Source organism: Notolabrus celidotus, chromosome 23 (genome assembly GCF_009762535.1).
Source record: "Notolabrus celidotus isolate fNotCel1 chromosome 23, fNotCel1.pri, whole genome shotgun sequence".
Lineage (NCBI taxonomy): Eukaryota > Metazoa > Chordata > Actinopteri > Labriformes > Labridae > Notolabrus > Notolabrus celidotus.
The window spans coordinates 6,731,736-6,755,374 of NC_048294.1; the positions used below are offsets into that span (position 1 = coordinate 6,731,736).

Below are 23,639 nucleotides of genomic sequence, written 5' to 3' on the forward strand. Positions count from 1 at the left end.
GAGTCACCGGAGAGAATGGCTGTTGCTAACCCGTGGTCCCAGAAAGAGTGGGATGAATTGAGGAGAGAGCTGGAGGAGAAAAGAAGGAGGAGATGGAGGGAGAGGGTGAGACAGGCTTTAGTGAAGATGAGTGATGATGAGGAAGAAGATGGGGAGGAAGGAGAGGAAGATGACACAGACCGGGAGAAAGAAGAAGTAAGTGGTCGTTTGAATGAGGAAAGGGAAGAAAAGGAAGATGTGGAGAATGAGGATGAAGGAGAAAATGGGGAGCGTAGGGAAGTCAAGGAAATGGAAAAAGAAGATGAAGAAGAAGAGGAGGGGGTAATCTTGGAGGAGGAAGAGGAAGAAACTGAGGTGGAGAGGGGGGTTGAGGAGGAGAAGGAGGTGACTGAAGTAGGGAATGAGTTAGAAAAGGAAGTTAAGGAGAGAAATATGGAAGATGAAGAGTTGGAAGAAAGGGAGAAAGGGGTAAAAAGGAAGGTTAAGGAGAAGAAGAAAGAGTGTGAAGATCAGGAGCTTGAGGGGGAGATTGAAGTGAATGGTGACATGGATGAGGAAGAAAGAGGGGAGGGGAAGGAAACAGAGGCGGAGGTGGACAGAGGCCTTAAAGAGAGTTGGGAGGTGGAGGAAGAGGAGATGACAGAGGGAGAGCAAGAAAGGGAAAGGGAGGGCACAAGGGAGGTGGGGGAAGCAGAGGAACAAGAGAAAAGGGCAGGCGAAGGTGAAAAAGAGTTAGACATTGAGGTTACAGGGAACAGGGAGGTTCAAGAGGAGGAAGACTGGCAGTTTGGGGAAGAAGACCAAGTAGAGGAGGAAGGAGAGGAAGAAGAGGAGTATCAAGAAGAGGAGAAAATAGGACAATTTCAAGAACAGAGAATAAGAACTGAAGGTCAAGACATAAGGCAAAACCAAGAAGGTACAATGCAAGAGAGCAAAAGACTCACTGAGGGGGAAGACTGTTTCAGGATTGAAAGAACAAATTACAAAGGGAAAGCTGTTGCCAAACGCTATAAGGATCCAGAACTCGAGGTTCTGGATAGTACCAAGATCCACGGACATCCCAAGGACAGAAGAGAGGAGGAAAGTGTGAGCATGAAGTTGAGGAATGAAACAGTTGAGGAATCTCAGACTGCCAAAGACGAAGGGTTTCACGAGAAGCTTCAAGAAGAAGATGAGTCTACTGAGGATGAGGACGCAGGAAATTCAACAGAGGAAGAGCCAGATGATTATGATGAAGGTATGGTAATGATTTACAGCAAAGATGATTATCCTGGGGATGTTTTCCACACCTTGGCAGAGTTCAGGTACTCTTCCCTCCTCACTGACCTTACTTTGAGCACAGACGATGGGACGAGTTGCAATGTACATGCTCTTGTGCTCGCAGCCGTCAGCTCCCTCATCCGGGACAGTCTGATTACAGGCAATGTGGGAAACAAAAGAGCTGATGACCCAAAGGTCAAAGATACAAGTGTTGGAGTCTCCAAGTGGTCACTCTCTCTGGGTCCAGAGGTGGATCGTGTTGGATTAGAGGCAGTTGTGGAGTTTGCTTACACTGGACATATATCGTTTTTGAGACAGGACACTGTGTACCCGATAAAGGCTGCTGCGCTAACACTGGGAAGTCCAAGAGTGCTGGATCTCTGCACACTGGAGGAGGACAAATATACTAAGGCTGGAGGACAGAGGGGAGAGGGATGGGTTTCAGCTGCGGAACAAATGTCAATCAGTCTTCAGTCTATGAAACAGCTATGGATGGACAGAGTGGGTTGCGACGTGATCTTGGAAGCAGTTGAAGGATCACTTCATGGTGAGTAGACCACCAATGAGTTGTTAAGTATAATACCAGCCACTTAAGAGGACTTTAAAGTCTCTTAGCATTGTCTTGTGCCTCTTCCAAACTTGTTCTCAGACTTCCCAAACATCCAACTTACCAATTGATGTATTTAACAGACTTGAGTTAAATTGGTGGAACATTTGAGGCACCATTGGCCTAGCGGTCTAAGCACGCCCCATATACAGAGGCTATAGCCCTAATCGCAGAGGTCACAGGTTTGATTCCAGCCTCGACTCTTTACTGCTTGTGCTCCCCCTCTCTCTTCTCCCCACATTTCCTATCTCTCTTCAGCTGTCCTATCCAATAAAGGCAAAAATTGCCCCAAAAATATAACTTAAAGAAAACCCCATTTGGTGGAACATAAGGTTCTTTGGTGTTTGTTTTATCAAGTGGCAGCCTCTTGTGTCGAAAGATGAAGCCAGTGAGGTAATGCAAAATATGCAGCTCCGGCTGGCTTCAACAGTTAAGGAAGCCCCAAGTTTTGGTATCAATAGCTAACTTCTTTATTCACAACTACTGTTTGCAGGTGAATTGTTCTATAACTCATCTGTTCTGATTATATTAGTTATAAAGAGTAATGAATATCATTTCATAATTAGGGGAATGGCAAGTTGTTTAACATGTGGACTGGGAGGACCAAGGCCCACCTCAAGTCCACCTCATTGCCTGTTTGCCTGCAGCTAGGTTGATCGAAAGTTTGGTTGAAGTTACCCATTTCCAATATGGCATCCGCCATAATTGGACTCCATATCCCCTCTTCAGAAACCAATGGGTTAAGTCACTGAGACTACGACAATGTTTTATGGAGTGTATGTTTTTGTAAATCTAAAAGACAACACCATCTCACTAATTATACAATGCTTTAGTAACTTTTGCCAAAAGTACCCAAACTGTCGGATGCAGAAGCTAAAGTGTGTTGTTTTAAATTCAGGTATTAATAGTAACATCTTTAATGATAAAATGGCCATAACTGGAATCCTTGTAGAGTCCTGTATGTCAGTTGCCATTACAATGAGTTTACACTGTACTCACTAATCTAGCATCCTCCCCTCAGTCCACAGAGTCATCCTGGCAATGGGGAGTGACTACTTCCGCAGCATGTTCACCTTGGGTATGAAAGAGTCTCATCAGCCCTGTGTGGCCCTTCCCTTCCTGTTGGCTTCAGAGCTGGAGGTTCTGATCAACTGTTCCTACAGTGGGACTCTACCCCTCAGCTGGAGGTCTGTCTTTGAGATCACCAGCACTGCACTCCAGCTTCAGTACCAACCTGTCCTCAACTTGTGCCTGAACTTCCTGCCACAAGAAATAAATCCCCACTCTTGCCTTGACGTAGCATCTTTTGCCGAGGCCTACGAGATGACGCAGCTTCTTGAGGTTGCAGACGATTATGTCTTGAGGCAATTCCAAAAAGTGGCGTGTACACCAAAGTTCAAGGACCTGCCAGCCAACCAGCTCTTCAAGTACCTGAACAGCCACACACTCTGTGTACCATCTGAGCTTGTTGTATTCAAAGCAGTGGTGGCATGGATCCAATCTAAGCCCAAGAAAAGGTTGAAGCTTGCTAAAGAACTAATGAAAACCATCCAATTTCCCTTGATGACATTTAAGGAATTCCAAGAGGTTCAATCTCTGAACATGTGGTCTGATCACAAACTGACAGGACTCTTTAAAGCGATTTTTGAGGATTTTTGGTCCAATGACAGTGCACCACAGACTCAGTGCCGCATCTATCTTCCAAAGGAGAGTCTTGTCTTGATTGGAGGTGACCAGACCTCTGACGACCTGGACAAGCGCAAAATCAGTAGAGAACTCTGGTTTGGAAATTCCCTGAGGAACTACATAGGGGTAATAAAGACCATGGAGTGGCGAAAGTTGGGAGAGATGCCAGAGTTCGGGAGGTTCGGACATGAGGTAATTGTCCTCAAAGGACAACTATACGTGTTTGGTGGAAAGAGATATTATGGCACCGATGACGTCCTGAATTCTGTGCACAGGTGAGAGAGGGTACTCCCAACTAAAAACAACCTGTACTATTTTAAGACATTTTCTATACAGCTATTTAAATTGCCTAATTGTACTACATTTCCAGGTACGATCCCCTTCAGAACACCTGGGAGATCCTGGCTGAAATGCAAGAAAAGAGATCTGCTTTCTCAGTGGTGGTGCTGGATGGAAAAATGCTTGCAATAGGGGGTCATTGTGTGCCTGACTATACAGAGAGTGTGGAACAATACTGTCCCACTGCAAACTCTTGGAGGTATGTGGTAGAGTGATTGTTTATGGACCAGATGTTGTGATCTGCTAGCTAAAAGCTTCCATTCCTTAACATAAAATTAGCTTTCAATATGAAGGCTACTTCCCCAGAGAGAAACCTGACATCTAATGCCGAGGTCAGACTATGATTTGGGCAAAACTATAGCCCGATCTATTAAACGTAGAGTCTAGCATGTTTGATTTTTGTCCCAGTCTTCTATGATGCATTGCGTCACAACAGTGAAGCTGACCAATGAGAGCACTGAGCGCTCTGCATGTGCAAAAGTCCCAAATGTAAACAAACAAAATGGCGAAGCCAAAGAAGAATGATGAAATTGGTGCTGTGAGATAGAGCTATGTGACAGATGTAAAGTTTGTCGAGCTCTGACAACAAAATCCCTTCTTTTATGATGTAATCGAGGTATCACTATAGCAGACTGAAAAAAGAGAAATGATGGTGCGAAAGTGCAGAGGTACTTCAACAACCCGGTAAGGCTGTTATGATTGGTTAGTAGTCTGTCATGTCTGTGGTCAAGTCAAGGCACAGATGTATGGCTCTGTGATCACCCAATCTTACATAGCAACCATCTTAACAGACAAAAAGATTGTGTAGTTTGACTTTGGCATAAGAGGTAGGGGAGTACAGGATTGGTTGTCACACGGGTTGGTTGGCACACTCGTTATATCTCGCCACCAGAGGGCATCGTCTCTCAAATTGGGGTATGGACATTTCCAGAATTAGGATCAGAGCTCACCTACATAGTCTTCTCTGGAGTAAGACAGCTGAACTTGAGGTGAGAGGACTTTTTGTGTTTTTCATGTCAAATTGTAAATATTCAGCTCCTCAGTATTTTTCTTCTAAGCTTTTAAATAATGGGTTTATAACAAAACAAGTGTTACCCTTACAAAGTGTGAGGGGAAAGCTATAGTTTAGATTTTTATCAGCTAGCTAACTATTTGTTAGATGGTTGTTAGCCTTGATGCTAGCAAAAAATTCCAGTTGGGGTTGGTCGTCATATTCTCTTTGGGGTTGGTTGTCACATGTAACAACCAACCCCTATGTTGGAAAAATCATGCATGGTGAAATTGGTTGGAGTGCACATACCCTACATTTGCCCTCACTGTAACTCAGACAGTGACTGCATGTAGCCTAGTTGAGTCGGCCATTATTGTTAGGCCCATTTGTTTTGTTCTTTATGTTGTTATATAGGCCGGCCTAAAGATGTGTTTCCTGTTCATGTTCCTTGCTCATTTTATGTTAAAATGCATCAAGTTATGTAGGCCTAAATTAAACTTTCAAATTTAGTTCTGCCTTCTTTAAAAGATTTTTCCCATTAATATACCATTGTGACAACCAACCCCATAGTGTGTCAGAGTGTCTTTGATAGTTAATTGCCTCTTTGTTACAATGAGTTGGAAAATGAGAGGGATACACATTTCAAGCCAACACAATGAGCTTCAATTTAATGTAGGAATGACTTTTGAAAGATGTTTTGATGATGAGCAATCATCAAAACAGTAAAAAGTGTGACAACCAACCCTGTTCTCCCCTACTTAGCTGGAGCTTCAGCAATCCTATGAACTATTGTGGAATGGTATTTTGGTGCAATTGTTCAAGCAACAAGACAATCACCTTAAGCTTACCACAAAATGAAAGTCTAAATTCTAATATCCCTAACTATTAAAAGCATTTAGTCAGGAACTTCAACATGCAAAGACTGGGTATCTTGCAGGGTCACTATTGACGAAAAGTACAGCTGCTCATATCTGTGCATCCACTTAAGTAGCCAAACCACATTGTTATGGCTGATCAAGGCCACAACAGTTGTTGGGTTACCATTACAAGGTAGCGGGAAACTTGCCAGACATTTTCTCCCCCCTCCCGACCTTTCACTGGTTTACTGGAGCAGACCGTCAACATTGTGACACCATATCTCAATGAGTTATAGCATCACCTTCAGCAAGAAGACAGTATCAATAGCCTTTGTGTGCCTGGAAATAATCCTTGCTCTTTTTATTGTCTTCAAGGTTGTAGAGGGTAACATGCTTGAACTGGTTGTTGACAATGATCACATACTTAAGTGTCACTATTTACAGCCAAGAGTAAATGACTTAGGATGATATTAAAACTTAAACCAATAGATTGAGATGACAAGGGGACAATGACAGTCCAGCAAAACTTTTGGGATTTCTTCCAGACTTTGGGAATATGCCTGCTACAGCGAAATTCCTTGTGAAGCCACTTTGTGCAAGGCTGGCACCAGCTTTTTGCACTTCACAACTACTGGTTCATTCACAATCTGTTGGCTACTTAGAAACTCAATGGTTAATCATGTCCCACAAAGTTGACTAAAACTTATTTTTCTTTCAGGTTCACGTGGCCCTTGGACCTTCCTCTGAGCGGGCATGTGGCAAAGGTTTTACAAGGGCAAATCTATGTCTCAGGTGGGCTAAACAACGACTACCAGTGCATTTCATCCATGTTTCTGTACCACCCAGAGAAAGGAAGCACTTACTTGGCAAACATGGCTCACCCTCGGGCCTATCACTGCATGGAGACCCTAGGGGAATATCTGTATGTTGCAGGTGGAATCACCACAGACGGAGACATGGCCGTCATTAACCAGCTAGCTTGTGAGGTTTACAATCCAGCAGCTGACTCCTGGACTGCCTTCACACCCCTGCCAGTTCCACATGTGGGAGCAGGAAGTGCAGTTTTGGAGGGAAAGTTTTATGTGCTAGGTGGATACAGCCAAGAGGACTACAGTGACACAAAGAGGGTTCATCGCTATGACCCCAGTGCACAAAGATGGGAGAGTATGGGCAGGATGCCCGGTCCGAACAATGACATACGAGCTACTCTGCTGTGTTTGCCACAACATTTCCGATTGTAAGACATGCTAACATATTCCAGTGCTTGTTTTGTGTAAAGTTTAGAGACGGTGCATTGTGCGATATCATTGCATGCAGTATTTTTGCAACCCAGCAAATATTTTTCCACTGTAGAGAAGGCAAAGATGCTTTCAATAGGCCAATCAGACCTACACACTTATTATGATGAAGGTAAACTCCACCTGACAGTGTATGGGCTGATTTATTAGAACTGTGGAAAATGTTGTGTTTTTCTTTAATGTAATTAGGTGGCAAATATTCCTTTTACAGTAACAGTGCAGTATTCAAAAGCTGCTTTGTATTCATAATTTTCTAAACAAAGCATAGCACATCCTTTTTAACGTATTACTGCAACAGCTAATTATAAGCTTTAGGCACAGTTGACATAAAAGGAGACAGTAAGGTTTTTGTTTTTGCATTTATTGTTCTATTCAAGAATGAATGTTTTCATTAAAAATGTCAAGATGAAAAGCATGCAGAGGGTCTCTTTCCGTCTCTGTCTTGGTATCTATATCTTAACATAGAGGCGACATAATTATGTTTTAGCAGAGTTCCATTAATATTAGTTTGAGGGCAGGTGGTTGTTTGCACGTCATAGGTACAGGGCAAGCAAACACTTGCAGCACGGTAAAAACACAGGCCTGCACATTTACTGTATGCCACAAACACTATCACATTTTTTGACACCATGGGCTTTTGTCAATAATCACAACGTTCTGATATTATGATCTTTGCCATCAAACAAAATTTTGACTCTTTGGTCTTCACTTACAAATACAACAACTAAGCACTATAGTTTCGGCCAACAAACATTCAAACACTATGGTCTTTGCCACCAAACAACATTTTAGGTGCCATGTCCACTGCCAATGTTTTTTGCACTGATTACTCATTTCCAGTACTTAGCATCCTCAGCCCAAAAACGCCCTCAGCATCAGCTGATTTTTATTGCAGCGCTATTTATGAGTTGAAAAAAGTTAAACTTTTGGAACACCGCCGCGCTCATCAATGTCACTTCCTGATCACTGACCAATCACAATCAAGAAGGGGCGGGACTTCTGAAATTAGCTTTGTCAACAACAATGGCGACGGCCCGTATGCAGGAGAAAAGTTGTCACACTTGTTTTTTCAGGGTGCAATTTCAGAGTTTAGAGCTGCTACTAATGCTAAGACACGATTTCAATCAATAGTTTTTACAGTTTATTGTTGAAATGCCATTGCATGAAAGCAAATATGAAGCATACAGAGCATTTTAAAACAGAACCAGCGGCCTCTACTTAGGGAAGCGGAACTGCTGCAAGACTACATTCATAACCTGGCAACAGTAAACGCTGATGAGAAGCGCTCTGGTATTCGCCAACAAACACAAAGAGTTGATGCTATAGTCTTCTTTAACAAACATAATGTACAATGCGAGGGTTTTCTTAAACAAGCAATGTTTGGACACTATGGTCTTTGCAAAAAATATACTATACAATGCTTTGGTCATCACCAACAAAAACACAATGTTTTGACCTTTGTTTCATCACCGATACAATGCCATGGTTCTAATCACCACAACCTGTTGATGCGATGGTGTTTGCCGGGTCATTATTTACCTTATGAAGACCATAGCTTTGAAATGTAATGATTAGTGAGGTGTTTGTGGCATGTAGTAAGTGTGCAGACTGTCCTCATCTCTTTCATAATCTTCATATCAGGACAGTCCTTTTAATATCATAGTGTATCTTCACAATAATAATGCAATTTCCTCAACATTTACATGGGAAAGATAAGAAACCCACTGAATGTTGTGTGTCCATTCAGGTTGTCAAACACTCTGCCATCATCCCACAGTTCCATGTGCACCTCATCACCTGCAGCCAACTGCAGAACTACAGAGTTACTGCTATTGTCCGAGCCGTCGTCTGAGGGGTAATCATAGGTTGAGATTTGACGGATGCTGTTTTTTATTAATATGGCCCCCATTACATGAGTGTTGTAGCCATAGGTGCTGAAGCTGAAGTAGTAGAGACCGTTCAGTGGTGCTGTGAAGACTCCTGCAACAGAGAGAGAACAGGGAGTCTACTTAAAAAGGAACTCAGACAACCAATTATACATGACTCAAATGGTTCAACACTGAATAAACTAAGCACAACCTTTGTCCCATTTCCTGCTTTCTAGTTACAGTCCCACTACTTGATGTTTCTCTGTATTATTGCTTCAGGCCTGGTACCTGGTATCTGGCTTCCTGGCATACCTGTATGCCCATCTGCTTTTCTGTAAGCCTCAAGAGCGCAATCTTACAAATAAATGTCTGGTTTTCAACAGTTTTCTGTTCTTTGTCTGCATTTGGGTCCTGTACTTACTGTCCTAGTGACACCAACCATGACAAGAGGCCACAGAGACCGGAATATGATGTTGGTAAATGGTAAATGGACTTGTACTTATAAAGCGCTTTTCTAGTCTAAACCACTCAAAGACAGACTTTATCCGTGACGTCACCCATCTGTTTCTGAAGCGCTGTTTTGAAGCCAATCATCGGTGGGAGCCATATTGGAAATGCTGAACTCAACCTAACCTTTGTTCAGCTAGTGTGAGGTAAAGAGGCGGGCTCTGAGCCTTCTTTCCAACAGCTACAGTGTTCCTGCCTGTCAATCAAGTCAGCTGTGCTTCTCATAAAGGAAAACTCATAATCTTAATATCTTTAAAACTTCTACGTTATGAAAAAATTCACCCCCTGTACAGTGTTTGCCAATCGAGAAGAGAGCTATTCAGACTAACTCACTTTGTTGTACTAGGCTGTCAACATGTTTATTTCTGCTGTAAAGATCGGCTTTTTTGAATTGGTGTGTATGTGGTTTCCGGTACTTCCGTGGCCAGCCTCAAGTGGACACTTGATGAACTGCAGTTTTTAACACTTCAGCTTTGGCTTCAATTTTCGTGGCTGGAGGTCACCGCTTGCTCAAAGCTAGTCACATTAAGTATTAGCTAATCTCAGTCATACACATTCGCATATGGCTGACCAACAGCAGAAGCAATTTGGGGTTCAGTGCCTTGCCCAAAAGACTGGGACTGAATCACAAACTTTTCGATTGAGAGACAACTGACTCTTCTCACTGAGCTATTAAACTGACCATCATACTAAAGTTGACTTTACATTTGTCCACTTGTGCATTTTTCCATTTGTTGATAGTGTAACATTTCATTAACCATCTGATCTACTGCCGATGTAAAGGCACTGTTTAAGCTAAACAAAAAAAAACATCTCCTGAGGCCAGAGACAAAGAGCATCAGCAAAGTCTTCAAATTTGTTTGAGCTTGTCTGGAATACCAGAAACAGGTATGAGTTCAACGGCCTTAGGACATATAGTGTGTACAAAGAGTTTCAACCCCAAAAAACACATGATTCCTCCTGGATACAGACTTCACCCTCACATTTAGCCAAAGAGTGAACAGTACCTGTGTTGTTATCATAACCATTGCCAATGTTTGAGAAGATCCTTTTGAATATCAGAGTCTTGTCCGTGCAGGGTCCTCTGTAAATCTCTCCAAAGTTGGCCAAAGAGACGGAGAATGCAATCTGAGGAGCTCCTATGAACAGAATGTGACAGTGGAGATTTGTAAAAGTTTATATAAGAGATGTAAACACTATCATCACAAGATTATTGATGTCATGATAAACCCCCCTCCAGGTACAAAAAAAAGGTAGACCCCCCCCCCCCCCATTATTTTCACCTATACAAAAATAATCAATCACTTTTACACCAATGTCTGATCTTTGAAACTCCAGCACTATAAGTTTGACCACAATACCTTTAGCCTTGCTCTGTTTCAGCTCATCAATCTCCTTCTCTGTTGTGTTCAGTCTCATTTGAAGGCCTGTTTTAGTACAAATTGACAAATACATTATTCAACATTGTAAGAAGGAACATGCACTTGGTAATTATTCGTCATCATAGTTTCTGTACCTTTGTTCTCTTTGTTCAGTTTTTCCACTTCAGCTTTCTGTCTCGTGAGCTCGTCCACGGTCGCATTGAGCCTGGCCTCCAAAGCTTCAACATCACTCTGCCATCTTTCCACATCTTTCAGTTTGTCCTCCAACTTTTTAATTAGTTCCTCTTTAGCTGTCAGCCACTCATGTATATCCATGTCACCTCTCTGTCCGACCCCTTCCTCCACCAGCCACAGCCCCAGGAGGGTCAGCAGAAGCAAAGTCCTGAACTCCATCTCCTCAATTTGGAGTTTGCAGTGTCTGTTCTTTATCTCTCAGAGTTTTGAGGAGGCTGCGTTTTCCTCAGCGCCTTATATACCTGCCGTCCTCTCTGAGAGGGTTCCTCTGATGTCAGTGAGTCAGCAGAATTGAGACCCTCAGGGACCATCGTGCCCAAACAAGCCAACTGAGAGTAATAGATGCACGAATGCTTGCTGGGAAACCATCAAGAGGGAAGGTAAATTTACTTTTTTATGTTGCAAACATCAGCAATTTCCACCTATAACAGAGATCTTATGGTACTGTAGGGACAACCCTGCAAATTTACAATCCCAATCACATACTCGGTGCAATAAAAGGTGCAATATTCCCTCTGAAATGAAATGGAGTCAAAGTTTTGTTGCATAAAACTGTCAAGAAGCTCAAACCTGCACACAAGAACGAGGCCCAGAGACAAGCTCCTCTTTGGCAAAGCTGTCTACTTCAAGAGCAACAGCGCCCTCTAATGTTTGCACAGAGAAGTGACACAACATTCAGCACCTTGTGCTCCATGCAGACTACATATAAAACACAGATGACTTGAGTAGTTTAGCCAGTTTCATTTCTTGGTTGTCATGCAAGTACTAATTGATTTACAATTTTAAATCCTCAGTACCTGTTTTTACTCATTTTCTTGAACAGTGATACTAAATAGAGCCTTAAACATTACAAAGACATGAATTCATTTACCCACTGTATTTTTTCTTGTGCTAATATGTGTGAAAAGTGCTTTCGCAAATAACGTCTGGTTGTATTATTGGCTAATTGTGAATTAGGCTCAACTCTGCGAAGTGTACAAGATTGAACAACACATGGTGAGTTTAGGGCGTGAAATCACATTGCAGACTTCAGATTGGCCTTTCATTGATGTGGTGTCATTTGGATCCTTCTTACTCAGGTGGGTGGGCAGTACCCAATAAGTCCTCATCATGAGTTAGTCAGTGGCACTCTGCTGCCACATGGTGGTGAGAAGCTTTAACATCTTTCACAAACTCCCTCCTCTATATAGCAAGTATGACATGACAGATACTGTATATCTTGACAAATCTATTATCACACAACTGTCAAGTAATGCCAAAGTGACAATGTTAAAGAAAATTGAACTTAGTGGAAGTTTAAGGTTTCAACAATCGTGATCAAATTAACGTCCACTTTAAAAGTGAATAAAAAGTAACTGATGATTAACAGACCTGTGCCCAGCTCTGACTATTTGAAACATCTCTGTAAAGGATCAGTCTGACAAAGGGGTAAACTGATGGAACGCGTGTGCTCAAAACAGTTCGGAGCTCATGACGTTTAAGGGAAGCATTACTTGTGCGATGGCCACCAATATAAATAATCCCCTCTTCAAGAGAGAGTAACCAAACATTGGCAAAGCTGATGATGTGGAGAAACTGTATGTGTCTTAAAAATAGCCTGTACATAGGATACAATGTCCAATACAATGGACTGTTAGCCGAAGTGCTTATTCCCAAAATGCATGATTTCTGCAGAAGAGATCACACCATGAAATGTCTGTCAGCATCTAAAAGTTTTAATCTAAAATCGTAAGTGTTTGGGCAATCGGAGCAAACAGGCCCGTATGTCAGTAACAGCCCCCGGCATCTTCCCCATGTTCTCCCATCTCTGTGTGCTCAGATTGAACCTGTGAACCAGCCCGGACTCACTGTAATCCTCCTGGCAGTACCCTCCTAGTACGTAGATCTTCCCCTCCAGGACGGCTGATGCTGCACCCACGTGAGGAACAGGAAGTGATGCGAAGGCGTTCCAGGAATCGGACACGGGATCGTAAACTTCGCAGGCTTGCTGGTCAGTGTAAAACTTCCTCAGGTTACACACACCACCAGCTACGTAAAGACGGCCTCGCAGGGACTCCATGCAATGCTGGGCCCGGTTTTGGTTCATGTCTGCCAGGTAGGTGGTGCCTCTCTTTGGGTGGTACAGGAACATGGAGACCAGACACACATACTCACAGTTGTAACCTCCAGATATGAAGATTCCTCCATCCAAGACAGTGACAGCATGGCCACTCAGAGCCTGGTCCAGGGGCCGGACAAAGCTAGATATGGGGACCAATCAAACAATGAATTAATCAGTTTATATTTGTAGCACCAAATCATGACAAATATCACCTCCAGATAACTGAAAAAAAGGTTTTGACAGCATGACACAACCCTACCATGTGTGGTTTTGAGCATGCTAAATCTAGGCTCAACACTGTGTCAAGTAGTGTGCTTCAAGTGTGACATCCCAAATTTTACCTCCAGGTGTCAGTGTCTGGGTCGTACATCTCAACACTGTCCAGGTTGGTGTTCAGCTCCTTATCCCCACCAATGGCATAAAGACGCTCCTGGTGTACCACCAATGAGAAGTTACTCCTGTAGTCCTGCATGTCAGCCAGCCTCCTCCAGCTGTCCTGCTCAGGGTCATAGCTAGAATAGGACAGATGAAAATAAAAATGAAGTTAGGATAGATGAGCCCACAACAGTTGTGCTCTTGTGTAACAATCTCTGGGGGAACTTCACTAAGGATGGATTGTGGCCCCCAGTAGCACCAAGAATTGTGCATCAATTACCCTTGTTATTTGCTCATGGTGTGATATACAAGGCAAATTTATCAAATGAAGTTCAACGCAAAAATCCCACAAAGTGCTGCAGCTTTATGCAGTTTCCTTAACTTTTGAGCCTGACTGTAATAGAGCTGAGCTGCCATACCTTGACTCTATGCTGCGCAGAGTTGTGCTGTGCGCTGTAATCCTGACGGCACTAAATTTGTGTGTTTTTGTTGATTGTTACTGTTCTGTTTTTTGTTTTGTGTTTAACTCTGTAAAGCACTTTGAATTGCTCTTTGTATGAATGGTGCTTTATGAATAAACTTATCGTGCCTTGCCTTGCCTAAATTCGAGCTGAATGAAGAGGGGAAGTCCTTACTATTTTATTATGGAGTCGATTCATGACAGCTGTGCCACTAACCCTTCACAGTTTGTGTCCACATTACTTCCTGTAGAGAGCTAGTAAAAAGCAGCTTGTTAAACAAAATAACAATACTCATACCAGGGTTCCCACTCTTTTCCAGAGATCATTTTCCAGGACATTTCCAGGACATTTTCATTGATGATGAAGCTGGTATGACAGTCTAAATTTAGTTCCTAATTTAGTTCCTAAATAGTCTAATATGTTCCTCTCAGTGGAAGTCTACATTGAAAAAACATGTAGTCTATGGCTATCAATGAAATCATCTCTTACATACTTAAAAATTATGGCAAATTGATAATAGATGCAACCACAGATGTACAGCACTTCACTTTATCAGTGCAACCAAGTAACAATGATGGGCAACATCTCAGCTTTCTCTTTTCTCAAAAAATATAAAATGAGCTAAGAAAAAAACAAAAGAGCCAGCAAAGGAATCAGGAAGCTGCCTTACTGAAATAATTAAATAATAATAATGATCAGAGGATCAGTGTATTAATGACCTAAATAGATCTGAATGACAAAAATGGCCACAAATGTTTCTCAGCTCAACTCAAACTCAAAATATACTTGCTTAATCATGACATTCATCCTGCTAAGTGGTCGATATAAAACAAAGCAAATGTCACATTTTTTTCTTTTGAGTTACCGTAAACTCTGAAAAAATCGCACCCGTGTAAAGACGCACTCTGTATTTGAAAATCTCTCAGAGGTTTAAAAAAAATGTAAACTGTCTTCCTGCAGGGCGATGTCTATTATGATCAGGGATGTCTACAACGTGGAGTTTCTGTGCAGCTGTGTCGCTCTTTTTGTTCCGTTTGTTTTCACTATCGGGAGTTTGCACTCCTGCTTGCTAGAGCAGGGGTTCTCAAACTTTTTGGAGCCAGGGAGAAAATTGTCCATGGCCTCTTCATAATTGTAACACAGATTAAGCACATTAGTGATGTGTCATGATCAAAAGCTGCGGCTCTGAGAGCCTATGCTTTATAGTGAATCAGAAGAGCCGGCTCGCATGGAGAGAGAGCCGGCTCCCAGTTTTTTCCTTTCGCTGCTTAGCTCTCTCAGTGCTCAGCCCCAGCTCTGCTCACAGCAGAACTTTGTTTTGATTGGTCAGCATGGCGGCCATGCGGCCAATCACATGTGAGGATATAGGATAAAGGTGATTGAGGGGAGGCTATGTATCCTGGCTTCATCTGTTCCTTCAGAGAGAGTCTTCTTGAAGACAGGGCAAATACTCACTGAGAGGAGAAATCGGATCAGCCCATCCAAGCTGAGGCATCGGATTTTTCTCAATGCCAACCTGAGGACATTAATAATGTTTGCTTCAGTTTAGTTCTGGTTCTGTTTGCTCCAGTTTGGTTCTGTTTGCTTGAGTTTGGTTCTGGTTCTGTTTGCTTGAGTTTGGTGATGGTTCTGGTTCTGTTTGCTTGAGTTCGGTTCTGGTTCGGTTCGGTTCTGGTATGGTTCTGGTTCGGTTCTGGTTCAGTTCTGGTATGGTTCTGGTAAGGTTCTGGTAAGGTTCTGGTACGGTTCTGGTTCGGTTCGGTTCTGGTACGATTCTGGTATGGTTCTGGGTCGGTTCTGGTTCGGTTCTGGTACGGTTCTTGTAAGGTTCTGGTAAGGTTCTGGTACGGTTTTGGTTCGGTTCTGGTTCGGTTCTGGTTCGGTTCTGGTATGGGTCTGGTTCGATTCGGTTCTGGTTCGGTTCTGGTTCGGTTCTGGTAAGGTTCTGGTACAGTTCTGGTTCGGTTCTGGTTCGGTTCTGGTATGGTTTTGGTTCGGTTCTGGTCCGGTTCTGGTTCGGTTCTGGTATGGTTCTGGTATGGTTCTGGTATGGTTCTGGTTCGATTCGGTTCTGGTTCGGTTCTGGTACGGTTCTGGTTCGGTTCTGGTACAGTTCTGGTTCGGTTCTGGTTCGAGTCTGGTTTGGTTCTGGTTGGGTTTGCTTGGGTTTGGTTCTGGTATGGTTCTGGTTCTGTTTGCATGAGTTTGGTTCTAGTTCTGTTTGCTTAAGTTTAGTTCTGGTTCTAACCCTAACCCTAACCCTAATCCTAACCCTAACCCTAACCCTAACCCTAATCCTAACACTAACCCTAACCCTAATCCTAACCCTAACCCTAACCCTAACCCTAACCCTAATCCTAACCCTAACCCTAATCCTAACCCTAACCCTAACCCTAACCTTAATCCTAACCCTAACCCTAACCCTAATCCTAACCCTAACGATAACCCTAATCCTAACCCTAATCCTAACCCTAACCCTAATCCTAACCCTAACCCTAATCCTAACCCTAACCCTAACCCTAATCCTAACCCTAACCCTAATCATAACTCTAACCCTAACCCTAACCCTAATCCTAACCCTAACCCTAACCCTAATCCTAACCCTAACCCTTACCCTAATCCTAACCCTAACGATAACCCTAATCCTAACCCTAATCCTAACCCTAATCCTAACCCTAACCTTAACCCTAACCCTAATCCTAACCCTAACCCTTACCCTAATCCTAACCCTAACGATAACCCTAATCCTAATCCTAACCCTAACCCTAATCCTAATCCTAACCCTAATCCTAACCCTAACCCTAACCCTAATCCTAACCCTAATCCTTACCCTAATCCTAACCCTAACCCTTACCCTAATCCTAACCCTAACGATAACCCTAATCCTAATCCTAACCCTAACCCTAATCCTAACCCTAACCCTAATCCTAACCCTAATCCTAACCCTAACCCTAACCCTAATCCTAACCCTAACCCTTACCCTAATCCTAACCCTAACCCTAATCATAACCCTAACCCTAACCCTAATCCTAACCCTAACCCTAACCCTAACCCTAATCCTAACCCTAACCCTTACCCTAACCCTAATCCTAACCCTAACGATAACCCTAATCCTAATCCTAACCCTAACCCTAATCCTAACCCTAACCCTAATCCTAACCCTAATCCTAACCCTAACCCTAACCCTAACCCTAACCCTTACCCTAATCCTAACCCTAACCCTAATCATAACCCTAACCCTAACCCTAATCCTAACCCTAACCCTAACCCTAACCCTAATCCTAACCCTAACCCTTACCCTAATCCTAACCCTAACGATAACCCTAATCCTAACCCTAACGATAACCCTAATCCTAACCCTAATCCTAACCCTAATCCTAACCCTAACCCTAATCCTAACCCTAACCCTAACCCTAATCCTAACCCTAATCATAACCCTAACCCTAACCCTAACCCTAACCCTAATCCTAACCCTAATGATAACCCTAACCCTAATCATAACCCTAGTCCTAACCCTAATCCTAATGATAACCCTAACCCTAATCATAACCCTAACCCTAATCATAACCCTAACCCTAACCCTAATCCTAACCCTAATCCTAACCCTAACCCTAACCCTAATCCTAACCCTAACCCTAATCCTAATCCTAACCCTAACCCTAACCCTAACCCTAACCCTAATCCTAATGATAACCCTAACCCTAATCCTAACCCTAACCCTAATCCTAACCCTAACCCTAATCCTAACCCTAACCCTAACCCTTACCCTAATCCTAACCCTAACGATAACCCTAATCATAACCCTAACCCTAACCCTAATCCTAACCCTAACCCTAACCCTAATCCTAACCCTAACCCTAATCCTAACCCTAACCCTAATCCTAACCCTAACCCTAACCCTAATCCTAACCCTAACCCTAATCCTAACCCTAACCCTAACCCTAATCCTAACCCTAACCCTAACCCCCCTTACCCTAATCCTAATGATAACCCTAACCCTAACCCTAACCCTAATCCTAACCCTAATCCTAACCCTAACCCTAACCGTAATCCTAACCCTAATCATAACCCTAACCCTAATCATAACCCTAACCTTAATCCTAACCCTAATCCTGGGATCAGGGTAAGAATGGTTTTGTAAAAGAATAAATGCACAAAATTGGGCAATTATAAGGCTGCTCATAAAAACATTAACATAAAAGAGTTTTTAACAGACAAACCATTAGTTTTTGCAAAGTTAAGGTAAAACATACGGCTACAAAAGAATCCTAAATTAAGAGCCGTTGGGGAGTCGAAAGAGCCGGCTCTTCTTTGGAAGCTGAGTCAAAAGAGCCAGCTCTCTGAAAAGAGCCGAACTTCCCATCACTAAAGCACATGCTTACTACCATTTGCACTCTTGGATGCCCTTGGAACTATTTGTATTTGTTAAATGTATGCAAACAACACCGGCACATAGAGACAGTATTAGCTCCACAGAGTGCTTTGTGGTGCACTTTACCCTTTGCTCATGCTTCGTGAATTAGACAATGTCTTTTTGGCACATGTTTAGCAGGCCCTCTGCTGTTAAAAGTAAATATTCAGGCATTGTCGATCTCTTTGTACCTGTAGGCAGATTTCATCATGTCATCCTTGGTGTAGTAGTCACATCCCCCAACCACGTACAACCTTCCCAACATTGCCACTACCCCATGCCTGAACTTTGGCTTGTCTGGAATCTCACCCAGCATTCTCCACTCCATCTCCTTCACCAACCCTGTCCCACTGCGTAGAGAGTTTGCAAACCACACTTCTCTGCTTGGTTTGCGCTGTCCCATATCTGGGTGCAGCTGGTCTCCTCCAACAAGAACCACAGTGTCTTTGGGGTGCCGGACCCGACACTGATCCTGGGTTGTGGGGAGACTGAACCCAAATTTCTTGAGTGCCAAACCATAGAGTTCCACATCTTTGTTTCCCAAGCATTCCATTCGCAGGTTGATGGCCCTGACCTCCTTGAATTCTCGAAATGTCATCAAGGGGAACCTGACTCCAGTCATCAATAAGCCAGCCTGAGCCGATCTTTCCTCAGGATCAGCATTTATCCAGGAGGACACAGCTCGAAAAACAACCAACTCTGAAGGCACACACAGACCATCACAGCAGAGGATGTCCAGCAGCTTCTCTGCGGGTAAGTCCAGAAACTTTGCCGTGGCTGACACCTCCCAGAAATCCCTCAGTACCAAGTCATTGGCTTCCTCGAGAAGATCTGACATCCCATAGGCTTCAGCGAAAGATGCCACATCCAAGCAGGAGCTTGCATCCATCTCCTGTCGCAGGAAGTTCAGGCAAAGCGAGAGGGTTGCCTGGAACTGGAGCTGGAGGGCCGTGCAGGTGATCTCAAAGACACAGTCCCAGGTTAGTGGAAGGATCCCTCTGTAGGAGCAACTGATGAGAGCCTCCAACTCCGGAGCTGACAGGAAGGGCAGGGAAATGCAGGTCTGACTTGATTCCTTCATCCCACAGGTGAACATCCCACGGAAGTAGTCACTGCTTGACGCAAGGATAACTCTGTGGACTGGAGACAGACCTCTATCAGATAATCATGACAAAACAAGGAAAGATTGCACATATAAGAAGACTGTACTAACCATGGAATAAAGTACCATCCACATCCAGAATCACATCACATCCCAGTTTGTCTACCCACAGCTGATTAATGGTCTGGAGGGTTATCTTCATCTCTTCTAGAGCAGAGATCTTGCGCTCCTCCTTTCTTGGATTACCATCCCCCCTCATCTGCTCTTCCTTGTTGCAGAGATCCAATACTCTAGGAACCCCCAGTGCTTGAGCTGCAGCCTTAATCTGAGCTATGCTGTCTTGGTTCAAAGACAATGCAGCTCCAGTGTAGGCAAACTCCACAACTGCCTGAAGTCCAGCTTGATCAACCTCAGGACCCAGTGCAACTGTTCTCCTTTGAACTCCTTTATCCTCATCGGATTGTTCCCCAACATTATTCCTCAGTCTCTCTTGGATGAAGGAGCTGACAGCAGCAAGGACAGGGGAGTGTACCTCAAACCGGTTCTTTTTATCAGTGATCAAAGTCAGGTCTGTGAGAAGGGATGAGTCCAGGAATTCCTTCAGGACAGTAAACACCTCCTTTGGATAAGTCTCACTGCGATACAGGCGGACATTATCACCGTGTCCTTCATCCCCAAATGCAACTTTGCAGATAGGATCCCCAGTTCCCTCCTGACTCGAACCACTCATCCTCACCCCTGACCCCTCTTTATCACCCCTTCCACTTGTCAGGCCACTCCTGGAGTCATTGTAAGCCACAATCCTCCTCAACTCACGATTGTCCTGTTCTCTTCCTTCTTCTCCCCCTTCTTCAATCTCTCTTTGTCTTCTCTCCTTCTCTCTCCTCCATCGCTCTTCCCATTCCATTGGCAGGTAGCGTCTGGTAAACTCCATGTTTGTTGCTTGACTTCACTTCCTCCTGGAACTGCAACTCACAAGGGTCTTTCTGTGGTCTTTACAATTACTGACTGAATCCTAACAGTCCTAACACTCCTGTCTGGTTCATTACTCTGTTTTTAATTCATCCCTCTCTGCCCTTCAAACTCTACACCCTCAGAGTTAGCCTTCAATCCTGCATAAACAAGCAGCTATTAATAGCTACTGGGTCATAGAGATTCAGTTTCAGCTTCACCTTGGTGCACATGCATGTTATCAAGGAAGGAAATTAAGATTGGACTTTGAGTTCATCGAGGGGTTAAACATAGGCCAATAGAAATAAGAAATTTTAGGACATGACAGTTTTACACAGCCCGCCGCTATGTCCCTGCATAATGTTAACCTGCCGCACCTACGTCGCTGTTTAGCATGTAAAACACAGCAGAGATAGGTTGCTTCTATTTTAGGCAATATATACCTTCCAAACCAGCTAAATACAGCATCAAAATCTGGGCAGCATGTGACAGAAGAGGTGTCTCCTGTTAATTTATCAACATTACATTACATTAAAAAAATTAATCTAAGTCATGTAAAACTACTGTATTTATATTTAGGTCTTTCAAATGTACATTAAAAAAAGCTTTAACATGAGTTTTCATAAAAAACGAATGAGTTATCCTCGTTAAACCATGATCTGTGAGGATTAAAGAACACCATTGCACTAAATATTGATTTAAATGGTTAGTAATGGAGTTAATGAGATTAAAAAATGTTTATTGGGATTTTTTTAGTTCTGACACTTCTGGATAATTAAACATGCCTATAAACAAGGAAGTTTTTGCTTGCCACTGTTACTTGCTAAATACTGCAAGGTGCAACGCTCATGGTGGATTAAGATGAGATCAGATTGAGTCCTGTCTGTGAGAGGGGACTGGATCTTATCCTGTCTTGGTGTGGGGTCTTTGTTAATAATTTAACATGGCGTACGGTCTAGACCTGCTGTGTTTGTAAAAGCGTATTGATATCTATACAAATTGAATCGGCTAAGAATGAAAGGTGCCGCAGAGACTAAGTGGGCTCGTTTTTTGACGCGTCTTGCTATAAATAAAATTTATTAACAAAACACTCAAAATAAATCAATAACAAAAAAGATCTAAATAAACGATAATAATGACGGTGGTGATGGCGGTCAACAAAAAATATTCAACCCCACTGACCCTCTTTGTATGCCTCCCGCCACACAACTGAACAGGTAGATTAAAAGGTAAACCACACCCATGAACACAAAACCGGAAATGAAGTCAACCAAAAATAAGGAAATAATCATGATTAACAAATAAGACGTGAAAATCAACAATATGGCCCCTACACAAATAAAGATTGATTGATGAAATTAGTGTGATAATGATGTATTCTTCAACAAATGGCACATTTAAAAACCTGCTCACATGTTGTGCTTGCTCTTTAAAAAGATAAACCTGTTGTATGACTTTACCTGGAACAGCTAACAGCTCCATTAATGACGGCAGTCACTACATCCGGGTCTTTTTCGGTCAGCTTCCCTTCCTCCATAGCTCAGTGAAACTTCTGCACCACGTGCTCGTTTGTAGCATGTAGGACTTAATTTCCCTCTTGAAGTCTGGAAAAGGAGCAGACACCCTCAGGTAGGTAGGTAACCAACTTAAAAAGGTGCATACCGCCACCTACTGGACTGGAGTGTGAACTGCAGGGTGTTGTACTTCAGGTAACATTCTACATCATGCAAACATGAAAACAAATAACCAAACAATACATAAAAATGAAGCAACTAAGTAATAATAATAATAAATAAAATATAATAGGGTCCTCCCCCAGGACATTTTGAGAATTTAACAATTAATTCCCTACATTCTGGTGAATATTTATGTGACCATTTGTGCTGGAAATCTAATTATGAAAAAGGAAAATATAAAATGATTGATATATAAATAACAAAAACATGAATTGAAATCACCGAAAGAAGTTTACATTCTAGAAGCATTTGATCTGTTATTTTTCATGAGACTTCTTTAAAACTAAGGAGTTCAATCTAAATCAGAGGTTAAAAATTAAATACAATAATAATAACTGATGACGCACTTAAATCCAAAAACACTCTCTGAGGTGTTAAACTAAACTCCCAGTGAGGTGTCCCATTCATTCAGGACTCACTTCAGATCTGAGTGTGTTAGTTCCAAACCTTCATGTTTTTGTCTCTAAATGGCGTTTCACGTTGACTCTTTTAATAAGTGCCACGGTTTCATATGAGATACGCTGGTTTAGCTCTTCCAGTGGTGAGTATGAACAGAGATGAGTCTGTCCATTCTGAATTAAATGCTCTATTTTTGCTGCGCACTTTTCTTTTATGGGGAGGGACACTAGTTCTTTATTTTCTAAACTTTCTCCAGTGCAGTGGTCTGTATCGCTGCATTTCTCAGTCTCACTCCTCTGTTTATCTCCCTGTTTTTCTTTAACTTTATCGCTATCTTTCTTTTTCTTTCTGCCGTGTTTTCCCGTGTAACTTGCCTCTAACTCTCTGATCTGTATAGTCGCGAAGTTTAATGCCTGGAATGCACAGATCTGATTGGCTGAGTAGTATCACGTGTGATGGCTTAACTCGCATTTAATTGGTCCGTACATTTCCTCTGCCGGTTAACCCCTGCCGTAGAGACTACAAAAGCAGCGCCGGTTAAAACCAAAGCGCCCCGTCAGATTTTATATCAGAACCCTCTGTTTTGGCTGTCGGTCCGGGTCCGTATGGGGCGGCTTCTGGGTCCGGACCCGGACCGCGGTCCGCCAGTTAGTGACCCCTGCCCTATAGCATTCTCCCATCCCATCCCCCATGGAGTCATAGGCTGTTTTTGAAACCGCCCACTATACTAGCAGTACGTACTGATTTGGCCAAAATTCAGTATGTAGTAAGTAGTATGTGAAAAAGAGCAAAATCTATAATACGCTAAAACTCCCCAGATGTCTACTGATTCGGGAAAATTTCACAGTATGCATTGGACCAGTCTGCCTTGCATACTGTTTCCCACAATGCACAGCGCTCGTTCCGCTTTTTCTCTTTTTCCCTTTCTCTTCTTTTTTTTGACGGGGGGAACTCAGTTTTTAGGTGCTGTGAAAATTTGAAATTCAATAAAAAACACTTAACTTTTTAAATCACAAGTGGATGGTAAAAAAGCAGTTTCTCTATCAGCTTGGCTGTTGTTTACTTCTGCTTTAC

The 23,639-nt window shown here is 42.8% G+C and overlaps 2 protein-coding genes across 2 annotated transcripts; one reads left to right on the top strand and one right to left on the bottom strand.

Moving 5' to 3' along the window:
- The first annotated feature begins 936 nt into the window (after window positions 1-936).
- Window positions 937-8,491, top strand: LOC117807867 (kelch-like protein 33). The gene is made up of 4 exons (XM_034677281.1): window positions 937-1,807; window positions 2,889-3,828; window positions 3,924-4,091; window positions 6,459-8,491. Exons 1-4 carry the CDS (start codon window positions 1,093-1,095, stop codon window positions 6,979-6,981), a joined length of 2,346 nt encoding a protein of 781 aa, XP_034533172.1. The 5' UTR covers window positions 937-1,092; the 3' UTR covers window positions 6,982-8,491.
- si:ch211-63p21.8 (kelch-like protein 33) lies at window positions 8,167-20,424 on the bottom strand. Its single transcript, XM_034677280.1, has 7 exons — window positions 19,591-20,424; window positions 18,569-19,517; window positions 13,472-13,642; window positions 10,930-13,269; window positions 10,775-10,840; window positions 10,421-10,552; window positions 8,167-9,018 (listed from the first exon to the last, which is right to left on the bottom strand). The coding sequence occupies exons 1-4, from the start codon at window positions 20,411-20,413 to the stop codon at window positions 12,750-12,752; spliced, it is 2,463 nt and encodes an 820-aa protein (XP_034533171.1). The 5' UTR covers window positions 20,414-20,424; the 3' UTR covers window positions 8,167-9,018; window positions 10,421-10,552; window positions 10,775-10,840; window positions 10,930-12,749.
- Between the last annotated feature and the right edge of the window lie 3,215 nt (window positions 20,425-23,639).